General features: G+C 34.5%; 1 protein-coding gene across 1 annotated transcript in view; it reads right to left on the reverse strand.

Annotated features, from left to right (window-relative positions):
* Nucleotides 1-152: 152 nt before the first annotated feature.
* Nucleotides 153-19603, reverse strand: part of LOC137393742 (solute carrier family 49 member 4 homolog) — a 35096-nt gene continuing 15645 nt past the window's right edge. Inside the window, exons 3-11 of the mRNA XM_068080425.1 lie at nt 13171-13258; nt 10771-10934; nt 9021-9086; nt 8318-8365; nt 7930-8059; nt 5566-5674; nt 4670-4874; nt 4011-4199; nt 153-1416 (exon numbers count right to left, since the gene is read on the reverse strand). Of these exons, the coding sequence (XP_067936526.1) occupies nt 1286-1416; nt 4011-4199; nt 4670-4874; nt 5566-5674; nt 7930-8059; nt 8318-8365; nt 9021-9086; nt 10771-10934; nt 13171-13258 (1130 nt within the window). The 3' untranslated portion in view covers nt 153-1285. The remainder of the gene's footprint in view (nt 1417-4010; nt 4200-4669; nt 4875-5565; nt 5675-7929; nt 8060-8317; nt 8366-9020; nt 9087-10770; nt 10935-13170; nt 13259-19603) is intronic.

The raw sequence follows: 19603 nt of genomic DNA on the forward strand, positions 1-19603 counted from the left end.
TAGCAAGCAATATTTTATATATTTCAATATTAGAGAAATTGCTTAATTGACATTAAAATTTTTGGTAGCAAAAAACTTGGTTTTGTAGTATTCCAGTATCATAGATGAAGGCTAGAAGCAATCAACTGAGAATTTGCAAATATGTATGCACGGATTTTATTCGTAGAAAATTACAAAAATGTAATATAAGTTAAGGAAAAGGATTTACACTAGTGAATGTTCTACTGTTTACAGAAGCTGTATTTTAAATGTTAGTTAAATATATTTTTTTTGGGTAATGAATAATAATACACAACCAATAGCCAAGTACTTTAAACAGGAAGCATTTAATTGTGAATTGCGTACCAAAAGTGTATTCGGTACATTTCCCTTGAGTGTGATAAAGGAATGACGAGGTAATCGGTGACAATTGTATGTAAACATTTTTGTTGACATGTTTTCGCAGTTTTTTAATGAAATTTATTGTGGCACCATTAAAACTTTCCTTGTTTTATGCAGATAGGCAGAAAATCTAAACTCTTTGACATAAAAGATGCGCAGCTAAACTGAAGGAAAAATTAACGACCACAGAATGTTTAACAAGCAATGAGATATATGTATTCAAGCAATCTCGTAGCTCACTGAAAAGCAGTTGACCAGTTTTAATGACTGAATTTTTTTAATTAATTAAATTGTCCGGTTTACACATTAAATAAATATTTTATATCTTGCCGACATCTCACAGCAGAGATCATGCATTTCATTATAGCAGGTCGTAGACTAGCGAAAACTGACAGAATGCAAACTGAAAACCACACAAGTAGTTTGTAAGAGAACTCTCTGAATATGTTAGTACTACCTTGAGTTTAGAGAGCTTTGAACTAAAAATGATTTTCTGTAATATTTTATGTTGGAGCTACTCTTGTTAGGTTTTGCATGGAATGAGTACAAAAAAGTGAGCACATAAATGGCCGCGACGCATAATTGCATTCATAATTTAAGGTTATAAAATGTTTTAAACAGCTAAATATTAATTAAATTTATATTAAATATTGTAAAATCCAAAACTATCTTTACCTTTACATGAGTTAACAGAGCTTTGAACCTGCTTACACAGCTTAAAGTTTCACACAAAAACAGCTCAGTTTCAGCAATGATATAAACCACCCACTGGGGGTTTATATCAATGGTTTCAGAGCTAATTGTGCACGTTATATCTTTGATATAGACTTGTAAACACGTATTGCCTTGTTTCATAATACTTTGTGGCTCACAGGCTATCTATCTAGAAACTAAAAATGCTTCTTTAAGAGGCTACTCTCTGTTTGTTCCGATGTTCATCTAAATCTAGCCTGCGATAGTCATCTTTCAGGAGAAATAGCAAGGGAAGGGTAAAACAACTCCCGAGTAGACAATTCCATGTCATCCATGTTGTATCTAAAATAAGGCAGCATTTAGTAAGCACAGCAAAGATGGCTGATCTCTTCACGAGACAAGTTTCAGTCTCAAGATTTTTGAAAGATAGCATGAGACCATTAGGGCCTTTTAGACACCTATGTGTGAGAGTCATAACATTTTCTGAGTGAACACAATAAGTGTGGCTTCTTTTTCTGATCTAATTTTCACTCTAATTCACAGAAAAGTCTATTCTCGCTATAATTTGACAAAGACAAGCGTGTATCACCGAGGAGTTGTCAGCACTCAAGATGACTGTAAGCAAATGTGGTAACATTTGGTGCAAGTGAGGAAAACGTCTGAAAACCTTTGAAACTCAGAAATAAGAAAAACTAGCAAAAAAGCAGTTCGGCTTGGCGTGAAAGATCGTCAGCTGTAATAACTATATGCACAAATATTCCAAAATGAGGAAAGGTGGTTGACCCGCGTATATGGGAGCAAGTCAGGCTGCTAAGCCGAACGTTCAAGTTCAATTCCTATAAGATTTAATCTATTTTTCCGACGTTTAGCCGTGGCTTTGGATAGACACAGCTCTTATTATAGTAAAGATTATGGAAGAGAGGCTTCAAGGGCATGAGTAAAAATGAGAGCAAATTTAAGCTTTAAGGATAATGTACTACTCAGACAAATCGTGGATTGCAGTACATGTACATGTATATCAGAGCGCTGCTGCTATACCTCTGTTACCAAGAAGCTTCTACTGTAACTTTTTACAGCCCATCGCATCTTAAGGAGCCAAAATCTGTGGTCATAAAAGATGAAGACAAAACGTAAATAAAACTGGTTGGAAAGTATTTTTGTAAATATGGCACTGGCCAATGAAAAGATAAAAAAGAAGTTAACATGCAAAATATTTTGGCTTAGTCAAAAATAGTAGGTATCAAAAAAAGGAAATTTGAATAGCTAAAACTGACTGGCTTGCATTGTGTATTTAAAAGTTTGCATTTTACAATAATATCCGCTAAACATGTTTGCGCTATTATATTAAAATTATTGTTAGTTGCTTCATATTAGCTGCAAAATCTCTGGCACTATTTCTATCATTTATTTTATTCACAACTTGTCCATAAATGTTTCAAAAAATGACCTGAAATATGAATATTATTTAAAAAAGAAAGTAAGACTACAATAACCTAGTTGTTTGAATACAGGACCTGAAAACTGTCAGCGAATGATCTGAACCCAAAAAATGAGGAAAGTCACTTTCATTGTTCTTAATGGCTATTTTTAGTTTGAGTCATGCACATTGCTGATTGTAATTGTAGGACAATCTAGTAATATTATTTGAATCCTTTTTCATTTATGGCATGAACTCTTTTTATTCTCTCAGACCATACATACAATATATATTTGAGAAGCAAGTTCTGTAGACACTCTGTCTGCCACCAAAGGTATAGTAAAAAATATTATCCATTTATTAGGCGCCTATTTTTTATCATATCCTGTGATTGACGATAAGTGCTGGCCAATCAAATATTAGGATGATACTATATTGTATTTCAAAGTCACCAATTTACTGCAGTATAATTACATGTACCTGCACGTTCTGAAACCATGCCAATTTTGTTGACAAAAATAAACTTACTTTTGTTTAGATTTTTTGTTATAATATTCAGTCACCGCTTTGTTACAGCAAAACCAGACAAATATCAGTTGATTTAATAATATTCATACGTAGAACATCTTTAACTTTTAAATGTATGAATTGATACAAACATGTTTGTTTTAAGCATTTAACAGTTATGCTCATCACTGCAGTTGTGTGCAACACATTTTCTAATGTTTTCCATTAGCTAAGACTTCATTATGTGATCTAGGACTTCATTATGTAATGAATCATACCCAGCATTACAAAGCTACGCATGATGTATGATTCATTACATAACGAAGTCCTAGATGCGAGGTTAGTTTTTTGCATCTGATTAAGGGGTGAAAACTACACTGCAATTTAGATAGATAGGAAAATCCTTTTGAACCAAAAGACCTGCCTCCCATATGAGAGTTCTGTCTTTTATCTACTATATAATGCTGCCTCTCTGTTTGGTGTTACATACAATTTAGTCGTTGAACCTTTATAGGTGAACTGACGCCATTGAAATGATACAAATGAAAATTATATCATTAGAAAGCCAAGACATCAAACTTCAATTTGATGTGTCTTTGTAGAACTACCCAGTCCCGAGATATAATTGTTTGAATGAGATTCTTTATTAGAACACTCAGATTAAAAGTGGAAGTGCACTTATGACGTCTGTAGCTGCACTTTGGCAAAGAGACCAACAGAGAAGAGAAGCGTAACGCTGCAACTTAAACACAATAACTTATATCAATAATGAGAGAGGCACGCATTCGCACAGCTAGTGACGTCATTTTGGTACATGTTTTTCGTCTAATCTTGATAAAACTTTTAATTTCCATCTTAAAGCATACTGGCAGTCAGATCACCTCAAGCACCAAAAAACAGTCCTAAACGATAAAAAATTATTAATACCTTTTGTTAAAATCTACCAAAATTGTGTGTAAGCATGTTTAAAAGCTAGATACAAGTTGCCGACTAGTGTATAAAAAATCTTTACCTTCCGCTAGAGCTGGAATAAGCAGTAGAGCGTAAAATATTCCAGCTACGAGACCATTTGCCATCATGAATACAGTACAGGCAAGACCCTCATAGACTGGGTATGCATACTCGCAGGCCAACTCGGAGCAGATGGGGAATATAGACAAAGCAGAAATATTGACTCCTATTACCAATATATAGAGCACAGCTGAAACATACAAACAAAATCCTACAAAATTGTAAAACAATTTCGCTGCTTGAAAAACAACATGGTCAAACAAAACGGCCATGTGCATTAACATACGATACATTATTATATTGTATATTAATGCACATATTAAATGTATATATACTTCTATATATATCCATTTAGAAATTAACCTTACTGCATTCACCATAGTAAGCTATGTTTACGTGATGCTACATGCTGCATTTAAAGCAACAAATATAAATGGCTTTTAGTTTATGTAAGTTTGAAGTTTGCGATGAGAAACAAGCTGGATTACACAAGCTATTGCATATCTTCTAACCAAATTACATATTTACATTGTAACAATAAACTCAGCACTGATTGCACAAACCCTGAACTCAAAACAATTGCAAGTTAAAAATAAATTAATGTGGAATAAATTATACATGTCCATTTAAGATAAGACAATTATGATGTTAATAACTCACGCAGCAAGCCGTCATCTGGAATATGAATCCACTTTTTCTGGATGCAAGCCAGCAATAAAAGCAGGACTATAGATGCTGCTGCACACACTTTTAATATTAGTTTTGTTTTTCTTTTGAAATAGGGATGATCAGCGGATATGGAGATTAAAAGGAGAGCAATCGTTCCAACAATGGTAGCGCACATGCTCAGCCAAGAAGCAGCCAACTAAATAAGAGCATAAGATTGTAATATTTTCCATGATGCAATAGTTTCAAATGCTACAGATATTCCATGATGCAATAGTTTTAAATGCCACAGATATTCCATGATGCAATAGTCTTAAATGCTACAGATATTCCATGATGCAATAGTTGCCAAGCTGCAGATACCTGCAGTGTTTTATTGTAAGGAATAATAGTAGCTGTAATACTAATTGACATACACACATATATATGTACAATGTATATATATATATATATATATATATATATATATATATATATATATATATATATATATATATATATATATATATATATATATATACATACAATATATATATATATATATACATTATATATATATATATATATATAATAGGTTTATTATATCTACCGTATGTGTATACATCACAGCAATACTTGTTGTAAGAATAGCTTCATATTTAGACTGTTTGAAAAAAATTTTGTTTATAGTGTACCCATATTATTTTTACAAATCACGGAGGGTTATATACTATTCTAAAAGTTTATATTTTTACTTTGGTTAACCAACTCACACAGCAAATCCAATAACCTTGCTATGAGCAAACGGCTCCAAATAACTCATTTAGAAGTCGTCTGCTTTATAAGAAGGCAATTACGGTGTTAACTATTCAAGCAGCAAGCCATTTGAGTCATTTGAGATGAATGTTTACCTGATCAATGCCAAGTACACGGAAGCTGACGGAGATGAGAGGCAGCCAGGCATAGACAGTTGCATTTGTCAGAGTGAAAGCTGTGATTTGTATAATGTACTGACTGTTTCTGTAACACAATAAGGCTGAAAAATTAGAAGGCGACTACCATTCATGAACTGGTCTGGTTATAAAGCTAGCTGATTCACCGGGGAGAGCAACAACATTCCTAAATGAAGTTCTGTTAACTCCATAACACTATAATATTAGACAATGTTTAAATGTGTGAAAATATAGCTACTTCAAACACATATGGATGCGGCAGCAAAATTAAACGAGAGACTGAGTCTAACCTGTGATGTTCAACATGAAAATAGGCAGCACACTTTCTTTAAAGGCTAATACCGTTTTAGACTTGCTATAGCCTAAACCATAAAAAATGAACTAACAAAAACTATGATCTAGACTAACTGTATCAATAAATCAAATTCTGGTGAAGCGGTGAAATCTTCGACTGTAAAGGAAAAAACACAAAAATATGCACTGTATCGCAGTATGTCAGTGTTAATTCCAACCTGCATCAGTGATCGTTTGTGATAGCATTGTTCCTCCTATCACAAACCTACCCTCGTTGGCATCAGCAAATCATACTTGCCAATTAATTGAGAAAAAAAACGGGAGATTGACAGTAAATGTAATAGTTGAATCTGAAGCCTACATTTCTTTGTGAAGTTTTTTTTTCTTCATTGGTACCTACATTGGAGGCCCTTTTACAATTTTACTCAATGTTCAGGTACTCTAGTATCAATGTGAGGTCATGGACGTTTGCCAGCGATAAGTCACAGCTCCATGTATAACCTTTGTTTATTGATGAAAAACTGTAGAGCAAATCGTTAGACATCAATGTTGCTAAATCTAAATAGCCCAGGTTTTATGGCAAACATACGCTTTAATAGCGATCTGTTTCATTGTTGCTAACTTTCTATGATGTTGAGGGCTCACAACTAGTAAACAAAGAAAAATGACAAGTAAAAAAATTAAACCACTACTTTTATTGAAAAAGCTGGAGGAAAACAGAAGATTTTGTGCAAAAGGGAGACTGACTTAAAAAACTGGAGGGTCTCGGCCAAACCGGGAGACTTGGCAAGTATGCAGCAAATACTGTCACTGAAATGTTGAAACACTAATCCAGCATCAACTATCATGAAGGGAAATAAAGATTAAGCAATCTGTGACTGCTAATCCCCATTGTCAATGTGGTGCACAAGGGACAGACAGTCACAGGTGCTCTGGAAAGTTTAACAGGTTCAATGCCTCATGACATATCCATGTTGCTTTGGTTATGACATTAATGGTGTGCATAGTCAATGAATAATCACTAAAAGGTCAACTGCGATGCATGACAATACAGTTTGAAATGACCTTAATGAAAAATATTTAACAGGTTTTATTGCTGGCTTTAAATAAGTTTTTTAAGCATCTCATAGCCCAATCATTTCATGTTTGTTTGCCTGGTATTACCAGGGTATCCTGGGCTTCAGTACCTTCTGATAGTGCTACAATACTGGTTGAAACATAAATGCACAACCAATGAACAAATTCCTTGGTTTAAAACTCAACAATTCACACAACAAAATGTTTGCATGAAACTGGAAGTATCGTGCACTAACGCAAACATCCCATTGAAAACCCAGGCTCTAGGGATTGTTGCCAACTCTATTGTAGGGATATAATCTAATTGCGCATGCCCGTGATTGGTCAACTTTTTAAATATTTGGTTCTAAAGTTCTTATTTTTTAATGTTAAGCAGAAACATGTAAATGCAATTGTCATGTGAAACCTTGTCATCCTTTAACCACACTCAAATGAAATGTGCAGGGTGCATTTTTGATACACAGTTAAACACTTTCTGTGTGAAACACTTACCTATTGGTTACCCATCATTATCAAAATAATACCAAAGGAGAACGCTATTCCACCCACATTGAAAATGCAGCTTTTGTAAACAATGGGTCATTAGCTACTGTGAATGGTTTAGCCTCCCCTGTTTTAAACTGTTCATTATAAAGAATTACTACAAAAAAGTTAACCTGGAACCTTAGAGTTAATGGAGTGAACCAATGGAGTTAATGAAACCTAGATAAGATTATTTTTGAACCTTCTATTTACTTATTTTTTAATGCAAGATAGATAAGTTTGAATTATGGTAACATACATATTTATATCAGCGTATTAAAATATACAAACACGCAAGTCAATCAAGGTCGTTTCAACTCAACAAACCAAAAACCAGCAGAAAAAGTGTTATACCAGTCTGCTTTTCAAGTCAGAGGCACATAGACAAATACCATAATGTAAACCTTATAATGTGCATTTAATTTATACCTCCCCAGTTTCTTCAGCCCTGACCAAAAATCCTCCCGCTTGACAGTTTGACAGACACTCGGTGGTGTCGGTGGAGCTGCCGGGAAGTATATGATTGTTAGCAGCAGCCCGAAGCCTGTGATTCCCGTAACTGAAACACATATTGTGGCCTATGAACTCGTTCTCCTAAACCTTACTGTGTCTGGTTATCCCCTACAAACCATAGCCATCATTGCTTCAGACAAAGAGTTGTCTGCTCATGAAACAGAGTGCGAGTAAACAACTCCTTTGAAGTTAAAAGTAAGCTCAGTCAGCCCAATGTAACATGGTGATATCTAAGATTCTCTCCTGAAGCAGAGGCAAAATTGAAGTTGATTTTTGTACCAAGATCATTGTTTTTTCTACTCACCAAAATATCCCACGTTCCTCAGCCCACTCTTCAGCTCGACCATATATTCTGCAAAACATGAATTGTCGTTCACTATATGTCCTTGTTCATTATATAGAGTTATTTGATAGAATTATCTATAGAGTTATCTATATAGCTATTTATAAAGTTATCTATAGAGTTATTTATAGACTAATTCATAGAGCTAATGATTGCCAAGCTTTAGCTTCAAAACATTGAACTATGCGGTCCATACGATTGGCACCTCGCCAAGTGCCTACATATTTGGCATTGTACCTCCTGCGCAAGTACTTGCCATAATTATTATTAGCAAAAGAAGCTTTTAGAAGCATTAATTAAGCACAAAGGTTGATAGCAATCACACTGAAAGACTTGAGATTTAACCATTGAGCTAGATAAAAGAGACACAAAGAAAAGTTTTATGATCATTACAGTGGAACATTCTGATTTTGGAACTGGAGGAGTCTTCATCAGGCACAACTACTAGACATAATGAGCAACTATTACACTAGAAAAAAGAAAATTCTTAGATGGGTGATGGCGGTTTATTATTTGTCAAAAACCACCAAGTTTACTTTCAAGTAGGTCATCGAGCTGAGCTATTAGTAGAATCAACCGGCAGCAACCATCAGAATTAGGATAGACAGCAGCTAGTGCTAAATTTATATGGTCATTATAAAGAGGGTGGAGGAAGAGAATGTACCTTCAGTTAGGTTTTGCTTGTTCATCATATCCATTACAGTTACTGCGGATCCACTTATCTGGGGCCCTGCAATGGGTATACAATTAATTACCACATGATAGTATTGCGCATGACTTGGTAGATATGAAGGAACAGCCACTTTGTTACCAGGTTTATAGAGAGCTTCGCTTTTATATATACAATGTGGTGATGCAGTCTACGCGATCTTAAAGATGAGAAATTATAAATATAATAACACAATTAGGAAAAACTAAAATAAAATTTTACGAAAATGAAATAAAAACTAATTAAACAATATTGGTTGGCAGCAACAACTAATGCGCTGCTAAACCTAAAATTGACCTGAAATTATCAACTAATGATGTTTTATTATTGCATCAGCAATGTAAAGTTGAAGCTGCTGTTTTACGTTATTGACAGGTTTCACTGGAACAGGCTGTCAGAGAATAGAATGAACTTGATTAAGTTGGAGCTGTGTTGACCAGAACAGCGGGTGGTTTACTTGGCATTAGATTAGGACTTAACTCTAACATAATGTATCTGACTGAGAAATGCTTGGGTTACAGTAAAGTTGCATTTGGGTCTTGAGGTGGTATTTCAAAAAACATTTTTATCATGCTATTGTAGAATAAAACTCACTAGTGGAGTGAGTTGCATGTAACCTGTATGTAACTATCTCTTGAACGACTAAATATACTAACAAACAAATTTATTGTTTGCAAACAAATGCTTTGTACAGTTATAAAAATAGGCCACTGCGACAGCTTCACTGCTACGAACGTTAAAACAAATTAATTATTTTCTTAAAGATTAATCCAGCAGGTTGTTTTTAGGTTTGTAAAAAATATATACAGAATTTCATCTTATTTTGTTAGAAGCAATATTTTCGGATTTAAAAAGAGATTGTTGCCTGCTAAAGGAATTAACAATAAACAGGTTTGTTATGTTTTGGCATAATCCAGACTCAATGCGTCGCTAGTAGTAGCCATAAAATACTCCAACACAAATATGACTTCAATCTAAGATTTTAACTTGGTAACAACCCTAATTGAAAATAAAAAAATTTTGCCTGGAACCTGAACACAGCTTTAAATGAATAAAAGTGACCCAGTTTTGTGGTAGCTCAAATGTTATCAATTTTTTTCAAAAAGTTTGAGTTGAATGACTGAGATGAGACAAAACCATCAACTCTTTTGTGCAAAAATTCTAGCCACTTTACTGACATTAGTTTTTGTAGGAATATAAAGCAGGTGCGCTGATTGATAATAACCAAATTTTCTGTAGAAAATATTTCACTAGGAAGATTGCTTTACGATACGAGTAGCTCTTAACTGATAAATATATTGACCGAGAGAGGTTTATAGGAATTTAAAAATTATATAGAGGAATTGTGTTGCGTAATTCTCATTGAAATGTGTGTCACGCCTCATACCCACATTTTATAAACTTCATGTCTTAGGGATAGATTTTTATTTATAAAGAATCAAGCAAGTCATGCTGATATTTAGCTTAATACAATGCCAATAAATCATTATATAGCCTTGATGCAACCATCTCTTATGTTAACTTGCTCTAATAAGTCTCTGTAAATAGACTATTTCATCTGACTGAAGATCTGCCTACGCAGTATTTCCCACCAGAGATAGTTTCTACCATTAGTATGAGATTTATGCGGCATAATCGTATTAACATTGGTAAAACCATGATTTCAAACATAAAACCGAGCTAGATCTCAGCAAATAGCTCTCACCCGCGATGTAACCAATTATGAAAGCCAGATGAAGACTCATAACAGAGATGGATGTGGCCGTAGTTCGTTGTGACACAGGAAACCATGTGACAGAGAAGAGGGAAGCCATAACTGCTGTCACAGTTGGTGCGATCCCTATAATGGCTGCTCCAGAAAGAAATAACCTAAAATGTAAATGTTGACATGGTATAGTTGAAAAGACATCAAATAGGACATTTGCGAAGAGTTAAAACTTATTCAACACTTTTATTAATCATCGAAATATCCAGATTAGCTTTGATTGAAGATTTGGTGTCACAGTATGCATGCCTTATGAATAGGCCCGTCATAATCTAAAAATGTGCTAGATGTTTACAGGTCTAATCTGATTGGCTGCTATGGTCTTATGATGATCACATGATCAGCTTCTTACATAAGCTTATAAGCCAATAATACCAGCAGAAACTAACTCATTGATCAAGTTTTACATTTATTCCAACTTGAATATTTTGCAATATGATACATTTTGTAATACTAAGCCATACAAACAAGCATTTTAAAACTTGGCTGGAGTTCTCTCTACAGCAATAAATTAGGAATAAATTAAATGATGGTTTTTTTAGTATTAATGGGGAATTATTTGAAGAATTTGTCATAAAATGATTTAATTACAAAAATAGCTGTAATTATTCATGTGTTAATGAGTTGGCATGGAGGCGAGTTGGAACATTGACCAGCGGACACCCACACAATTTGAGCTGTGAGCTAGTTGGCGTTTGATTGAGTTGATATGTAAATAAGATGGCACATAGATGAGCTGACATTTAGAACAGTTGACATATAGATGAAGTGATACGTTGACCAGTTGTAGTGTAAACGAGTTGACAAGTAAATGAGTTGGCATGTAGGCGAGTTGAAATGTAGGCGAGTTGGCATGTAGGCGAGTTGGCATGTAGGCAAGATGACATGCAGACGAGTTGGCATGTAGGCGAGTCGACATGCAGGCGAGTTGGCATGTAGGCGAGTTGGCATGCAGATGAGTTGGCATGTAGGCGAGTTGACAAGTAGACGAGTTGGCATGTAGGCAAGATGAGTTTGTATCAAATGACTGGTGTAGAAAAATTAAATGTGAAGGCGAGTCGTCATGGAGACAAACTGCTGTGTTGATGAGATGGCATGTAGACGAGTCGACATCAAAAATATGTTCTAAAAAGTTGCTGAATATTTACTAGCTTGTCTAAAAGTACACCATTTTGGCCGTTTTACTTTAAATATACATTTAAAAAGATGGTATCTTTGTCTATTTTCTAGACTGATATGGATTTCATAAAAAATTTTTACAAATCAATTATTTCTTTTCGGTACAAAAATACTTGGAACTATTTAAAGGCCTGTCTTACAATAAATTCTTTATAAATCACATCAAAAATCTACTGAAATCTTTTTAAACACATTTTAAATATACTTTAATTATTATCAGTAAAAGATAAATATAATGTCTATAGACCAGAAAATGCTTTAAAACATCAAAGTAACCAGACTGGCTGGAGGAAGGTAATAAACAAACCTAGAACAATCTAGGGGTAAAGCCTTAATTCCTTCCTATTAAGACAAAAAAGTTTTCCTATTCAGGCATAACTCAGGATATGAGTGCCCCAACATTCGACAAATTTGCAATATGAGCAAAGTTTTGAGTAAGATTTTGCACTGAGATGTGAAACAAACTTGAGAGAAGAGCAGACGAGACAGTTTTGATGCATCCATTAGATGACCAGGTATGCGAGAGCCAACTATCGATAACAGCATTGCTTGGTATTTTTTATCAGATCAGTTAAAAAAGTTTTAAAAAGGGCAGCTAAAATTGAAAGCGAAAGTGAAGCAAAAAGTGATAAACCAAAAAAAGACAATAAAAAGAAAATTAGAATTGAGTTTACTCTAAGATTAAAACTTATTTTTAAGTGTGTGTTAAGTAAACTAAATTCATTTAAATTAAGTTCAAAGTTTCTGTTACGTAGGATCAAAAATGTTTAGCGAACCGATCGCGTTGCCCTGAATACGCCCTCATAGCCGCTACTTTATGTCTTGAAGGTAAGAACTCCATGCGGTACTGTACATAATAATGTCACATTTTATTCCAGGTCACTACTAGATAGATATTTGTTACTTTGTGCGCATAGGTAGAAAATTAGAACAATTAAAACTCAGTTTCTATCGTAGTGATTACCCATTTTACCCATCATACCCCTTTTAGGTGATTTATTTAAAGGGTGGGTTTTTAGCGAATGGGAATGAGCTAGTTTGTATTTAATTATTTCGTATAGCAAATATTGCTTTGAGATAAAAGAAAATTGACATATGAGCTAAGTCCTAGGAAACAATGCTGCTCATATGTCAAGGTATGACTGTAATAGCATACCATACCATAATTTTTCTGTGTAAAGAGCACAATTCCAGACAATACCAGCTGCGACCAGAGAAGAACTAGCTATCAGAACTCCCACTCTTATACCTAAAACAGCAATCATTGGTTTATTATAATAGATAGCAATCAGGAGGTAATGGCAATGGATGGTACATATATTAGGATAAATATGTGCATTTCGCTTCTGTGAAGGAACAAGAAAACTTGGCCTTTCATGGAAACTATTTTGAGTTAGCTTTAACGATGAGTAAGATGTTCAGAGCACAAGACTAGTACTGAAACATTTTATGCTGGCTCACACTGTATCACCGTACGTCACTATTAATCTCACAATGCTTTAGTGATCGTCTGTAATAACAATGTTCACACCGTCACAAACCTATCTGCGTTTGCATTAGCAAATAGTCTATGCTATAGTTCTTATTATACAGTGTGGTCATGGAAATGGTAAAATACTAGTCATGCAGCAAGTGTAATGAAATAAAATATAGACCAAGCAATCCACAACAACCAGTCATCCTCCCCGAAGTGATGCACACTATCGAAAAGGTTTGACAGTTTTCCTAACAGTATCCGCATAGCCTTGATGATGCCATCGGTTACGGTGCACATTTTCACAAATAATTGCGGAGAGGAAAACGTCGACATGGCGATATAGTGTGGACCAGGCTTTAGATACCTCTAATGCCTGATTCAGACTATTGTTTCTGGATAAATCGTGCGACTGAGCAAGACAATGTTCTTGTAGAGCGCATGCAAGACTTGGGTGCGCCATCCTGTGATTTCATAGCTATCCGGTTTACATCAATGGCACACCTGCACAGGATTGCGTAGCAGAGTGCAGTACTTCACAGGCCATATACATGTAGAAGACACTGGTCTGGACCATGCGCATAAGTGGGCTTAATTTCTTTAATCCACAGTTAATTTTCACCAAGATCTCGGGTGGTGGGAGATTTTAAGTAAATCACATTTCCCCCTTTCTCCAATTGTCTCACTATATCAAAAAGCCTTCTACATTTTAGTTCTGATTTTATATGTTACTAAGACCAAGACAGGTTTAAGCATTAAATTGTGAGATCAAACGATTTTGACTGACATATATGTAGGTTGGTGGACGGGAAATTGAGCCAAGGTCGACCTTCTCATCTGCTTGGGAGACAAATTAATAGAGGCAAGCAACCACAAATCTTCAACATAAGTGAACGACCTATTTATTTGATTTTTTAATACATTCGCAGGACCGATTGAATCATTTTTGCTTCATAACATTTCTTGACTTCAAATACCCCAGTGCAACTGACCGACTCTCAAACAGGTGTGAGTGTTATGTGCTTCACATGTTGTTCCACCTCCAATATACATGCTCGCAATGGTATCTGGACAACTGTCCTCAGTAAAAATTGCCAATCAGTGAAATCAGTGAAAAATATATAAATTCCTAGCACTTGCGTGGGCTATCAGACAAGATACCCATACTATGAAAAATGGGATTTATTAATATACATGTAGCTCAATGCTACCGAAGTAATTAACGAGTGCTGAATCAAAAGATTGTGGAACAACATGGAACAATGGAACATATGGAACAACATGGCTCAACAAAGCGTATATTTGCAATGATATTAATAATTAAGAATGGGTACAATGATACATTACATAATTTCAATTACAATATTAATAAAAAACCATCATTTAGGTAAATAATTATATGTAATTAATATAATTGTTATTGTAGGATTTAATGCAATATTAAATGTAATGTAATGTAAAATTGTGCGATAATATTAGATAAATGCTACATTTTATATAATATAGATGTAATCAAATAGTATGGTGAAAAAGAAACTGATTTACTGTATATATAGATACAAAGCTATTAAATACTGGAGCTTCAAAAAGAAAACAACACTAAACAACTAAATATATCAAACAAATTCTAAACTGCTGTATTTCTGAAAGAGAGACAATGTTTAGAAGGTGTAGGCATATTTATCACACTCCTTAACCCTTTGACTGGGGAAAGGTTTTCGTTTCCCCAGTCAAAGGGTAGAGGAGTGTGATGTCGTTAGCGATGTCATTTTCAGTTGACTTTTATAAAGCTTTTACCTCGTAGCGTTAAACAAAGGGTATGAATGCTAGTAAGTTTGAAATATCATCAACAAGATATTTGTCGATGAATTACCATATGAAACGATTATCTGAGAGGTGTCAGCTTGTGCTAAAAGCTAAAGAAATCACGCCTCTTTGGAAAAAATGGAAGTTGGAAAAACCAGTCAACATCGGCCCGACGTTCAAAACGATAAAATAAAATTTATTTGATCCTGCGATCGGTAGTGATATTTTGCCTTGATCAATACACAAATAATTCAGATGATAGATGTGATGTAAACCTTTTTTGGGAATTTTTAATATACATAGAAAAATGATCGATATGGTGCTCGCATGGCTACGCTGTAGGGTTGGACCCTACTGAAAAGTGATTGATATGGTGCTCGCATGGCTACGCTGTAGCGTTGGACTCTACTGAAAAGAATGATTTCAAGCATTTCATACGGGGACAATTGCACATAGTTGTAGCTTTTTTGTGGTAGTACATAGGTAAATGAATGTTTATGTACAAAATATTTTGTTAATAAAAGTAAATTTCCATTTGAGCTATGTATGTTCATAAAATACTGATTTTATTGAATTTTCAAAAACAAATTACACGATTTTTGGGTGTTTCGCGGGGTTTTAACCCAGCCAAAGGGTTAAGTTAGCTCGTATGTTTTATTAGACTTCTAGTTACCTAGTATACTTTACAAGTATGGCATTGTTAAACTTTCATACTATAGAGCCCGGCTATATGTTTTATATATTTATATACTCAACACTCGTTTCTGTTGGCAAATACCGTAAAACTGTATACCGTAAAACCTCTATTTGAACGCCATGGCTCTATATTTTTGAACCCTTCATCTATAGTGGCGGTCAAATAAAAGCAGCATTCAAATAGAGGCTGACGTTATATTTTTTCAAAAAGCTCGTCAGAATTTTTGGAAACTACATTTAACCCAGCGGGCGAAGCGAATGTCACATATATGTTGCACTGTACTCCGCGTAGAGTGACATATATGTTGCACTGTACTCCGCGTAGAGTGACATTCAACCTTTTAGACACAAGAAATTTGCTAACTTACCTCTAACTTTTCATAGCTCTCTAAATAAATATGCATTGAGAAGCCGAGAAATATCTCTACCAGTTGAAATCTACCGTTTGCGCTTAAACTGTGATGATAATATAGCCTGCCCCCTAATTTGCAATTTGTTGGAGCATTCAACTTCTTATTTCATCCTAAATTTGTAGGCGTATTTGTATTTTATAACCATATTTAACAATGTTGAATAAAATCTCATTGCACTCATTGCAATGTTTGCTACAGCTTGCAGACAAAGCAGGCTTCTACGTATGTGCAATAGAAGAGGAGTTATGGGCGACGATCCATTGTAAGCTGTGTTAAGTTAAACACGAGGAAGATATCAAACAATATGCTATAAATCTGCAAATTTATATTTTATATAAAAATATCAAATGCTTCAAATATATATTCAAGAACCAATGACATAAACAAACCATACTTATAATAAATGAAGAAAAATTAACATTTTGGAAACCAAAATATTTGCATTGTTTGCTCAGTCAGTTTTGTTCCGATTGTTGCTTGTTGTTCTTCTGGTTGTTCAATACCTTCCACAAAGTATAACATATTTTTCTTCTAGTAAATTGGAAGTACACTGGAGTATGGAGTAGTGGTTAGCATTTTTTAGCATACAACAGACTGACCAACCAACCAACACTTAGATTTATATACAAAGATAGATGATTGGACTTGTGGAAGTGCACAGTTGAATAGAAAAGTCAAGCATTTCTGTCTTCAATATTGATATAAACAAGTGCCAGTATCTTTCACTATAATACATATCCATCCACCCTTAACAAACTGTATAGCATCTCTTTCTTGCAATTAAACTAATGCTCAAAGTCGTTGTGTTGATCAGGCTGATATATGAACTTTTGGCACTATGTGGCTTGATTATACAAGGTAATACATTGAAATTGTAAGGAATGTTAAAATCTCAGTTGAAATCTCACATGAAAGGAGTAAACCACACCTTAGAGAAACTGTGCAGGTTGTTTTTCCCAGCTATATCATATTGCACGGTTTCAATGCAATTAATCCCTATCAATCAACCAATAACAGATAGTATAGATATTACATCAATTATACAGGAAATCTTCTCCTAACTGTAGAGCTATGTTGTAAAGATCCTGTCATGAAGTAAATCCTTCATTAAACCAACTCCTCCTACTCCAAGCCCCTAAGAGTTCACTCCTAACTTTCATTTCCAAGGGCTCAACAGAAAAAGCATGTTTTAGCTGTGTTTTTAGTGGTCAGACAATCTAGAGTGTTTTCATAGAAAAAGATATGTTTTCTTAGCTTGGTGCAGTGGATAGGGGCCCAACCTGTCTCATTGAGTTCCACACAATGGAAAGAGATAATCATGAGCTGTGGTGTAATGCTTAGGGCTGCAGAGCCAAAAAAGGGGCAATTAGTCAGACAATGATGAAGTGATAAGGGGTAGCTTTTTATTAATGTGTAAGTCAGTGGAAGGGGTGTATTTTATAACATCTCAGACTATCCCTGGGGAATGAATAGAAGAGAGTGAAACCCCTGGGCTCCGAGCCTCCATCGCAGGCTATTTAAACTCTGCTGCACTTTTTCACCTTTTCTTTTTTAAAAATCTCTATCAGCCTTTTTAATAATAAGTGTTAACTTTTAACAGGTACATCAAATTTCAAGTTTTTAATTTTAATTTAGCTTTTGTGTGTGCATGAGCATGCAAACAAATGTTTGGCTACTGTGGAGTGCTCTGGGATAGGCGTTTGGCTACCATGGAGCACTCTGGGGTAAACGTTTGGCTATACTGTGGAGTACTCTGGGGTAGACGTTTGGCTACTGTGGAGTACTCTGGGGTAGACGTTTGGCTACTTTTAACTATTCGTTATGTTTACTTCCTTGGCGCTTCTCTTTTCATTAACATTTAGATGTACCATAGGTCGTTTGTTATTCTGTAGATATTAGCCTGACATCTAGTGACTATTGGTTGATAAGACTATTGTGAAACACTCATATTTGAATGCTCGGTTTCTCAGAACAATCAACGCCTAATCAGAAAACGCCTGAGTACCCATTGAATGTAGTTTCATTTTTGCTCTAACAATCATTGAATTCAACTTTGAACACGTTTGGCCGAAACAATATCTTTAGTTTTGAAATTTGTATACAAAAATCTTTGGAAGAGTTCTGTAATATAAATCACAAATAAACTAAACCTAGTTTTCGTTTTAGTATATTGAAAAAAATAAATAGTTTTGCATTAATAGAATGGCTACAAATAAAAGTAGCCAGTTTTGTATGACTGATTTGCTCTACTTTGGAGACCTACATGTATATTTTAAAGTGTTTCTAAATATTGAGTAGAACTTAGAAAAGCTAACAAATATTCAGTAATAGTTATGGTCTCATTATGTGATTGAAGTAATACTTTTGATCGAAATTAAAATCAAGCCATTTATCCTTGACCTTTTAATTAGATCAAGCCTGGTGCTTTGAGGTTCATAGACATAAACATAGGAATGACAGATAAAGTTTAAAGGAATGAAGTTTATTCATAAATTATACTCTAAAGTAATGCGAATGATTGCATTGAAATGACGGCACGCATATACCCTTGTGATTGTTATATTTTTGTGATTTAAGCTTTGATTAAATAGTTCAATTGATAAAATCTGCCTTCCACTTGACTTAGCACTAGAATCGCTTCTCAAAACATGTATGAATTGAAAATTACATCAAATTTATACAGTATAGTAGCTTCTTCATATTTTGACTCTATTGAAAACCTGTTCAGAGATTTCCTACTATTTAATGACTACTCTTGTGGTTATAATGCTATAAGGTCAAGTGAAAGTATGACTAGGACATCTATAGTTGCACAGAAACAGAGTAAATAAATGGTATATAGCAACTTGAACACTATAGCCGATATTAACTATAGCAACCATAACAACTAGTGGCTACATTTCGCACTCATTTGCTTTCTGAGAATTTTAACAGCGATCAAGGTTTGTTGATTTCCATTTTGAAACATCCTGACAATCAGATGACCTCAAACATCAAAAACAACAGCAAATGATAGAAAAAGACCAAAACTTTCTGATAAAATCTACTAAAATTTTGTGTAAGTTCATTTTCAACCCTTATAAGATTGGGCCTGAGATAATTCGGGGAGTTGTTTTCCCACTTGATCGTAATAGCTAGTAAACTCCAAGTACATACAAGTCTGAACTGATAATAACTAATTCGTTATACATACTATAAGTGAAAA

Source organism: Watersipora subatra, chromosome 4 (assembly GCF_963576615.1).
Source record: "Watersipora subatra chromosome 4, tzWatSuba1.1, whole genome shotgun sequence".
Taxonomy (NCBI): domain Eukaryota; kingdom Metazoa; phylum Bryozoa; class Gymnolaemata; order Cheilostomatida; family Watersiporidae; genus Watersipora; species Watersipora subatra.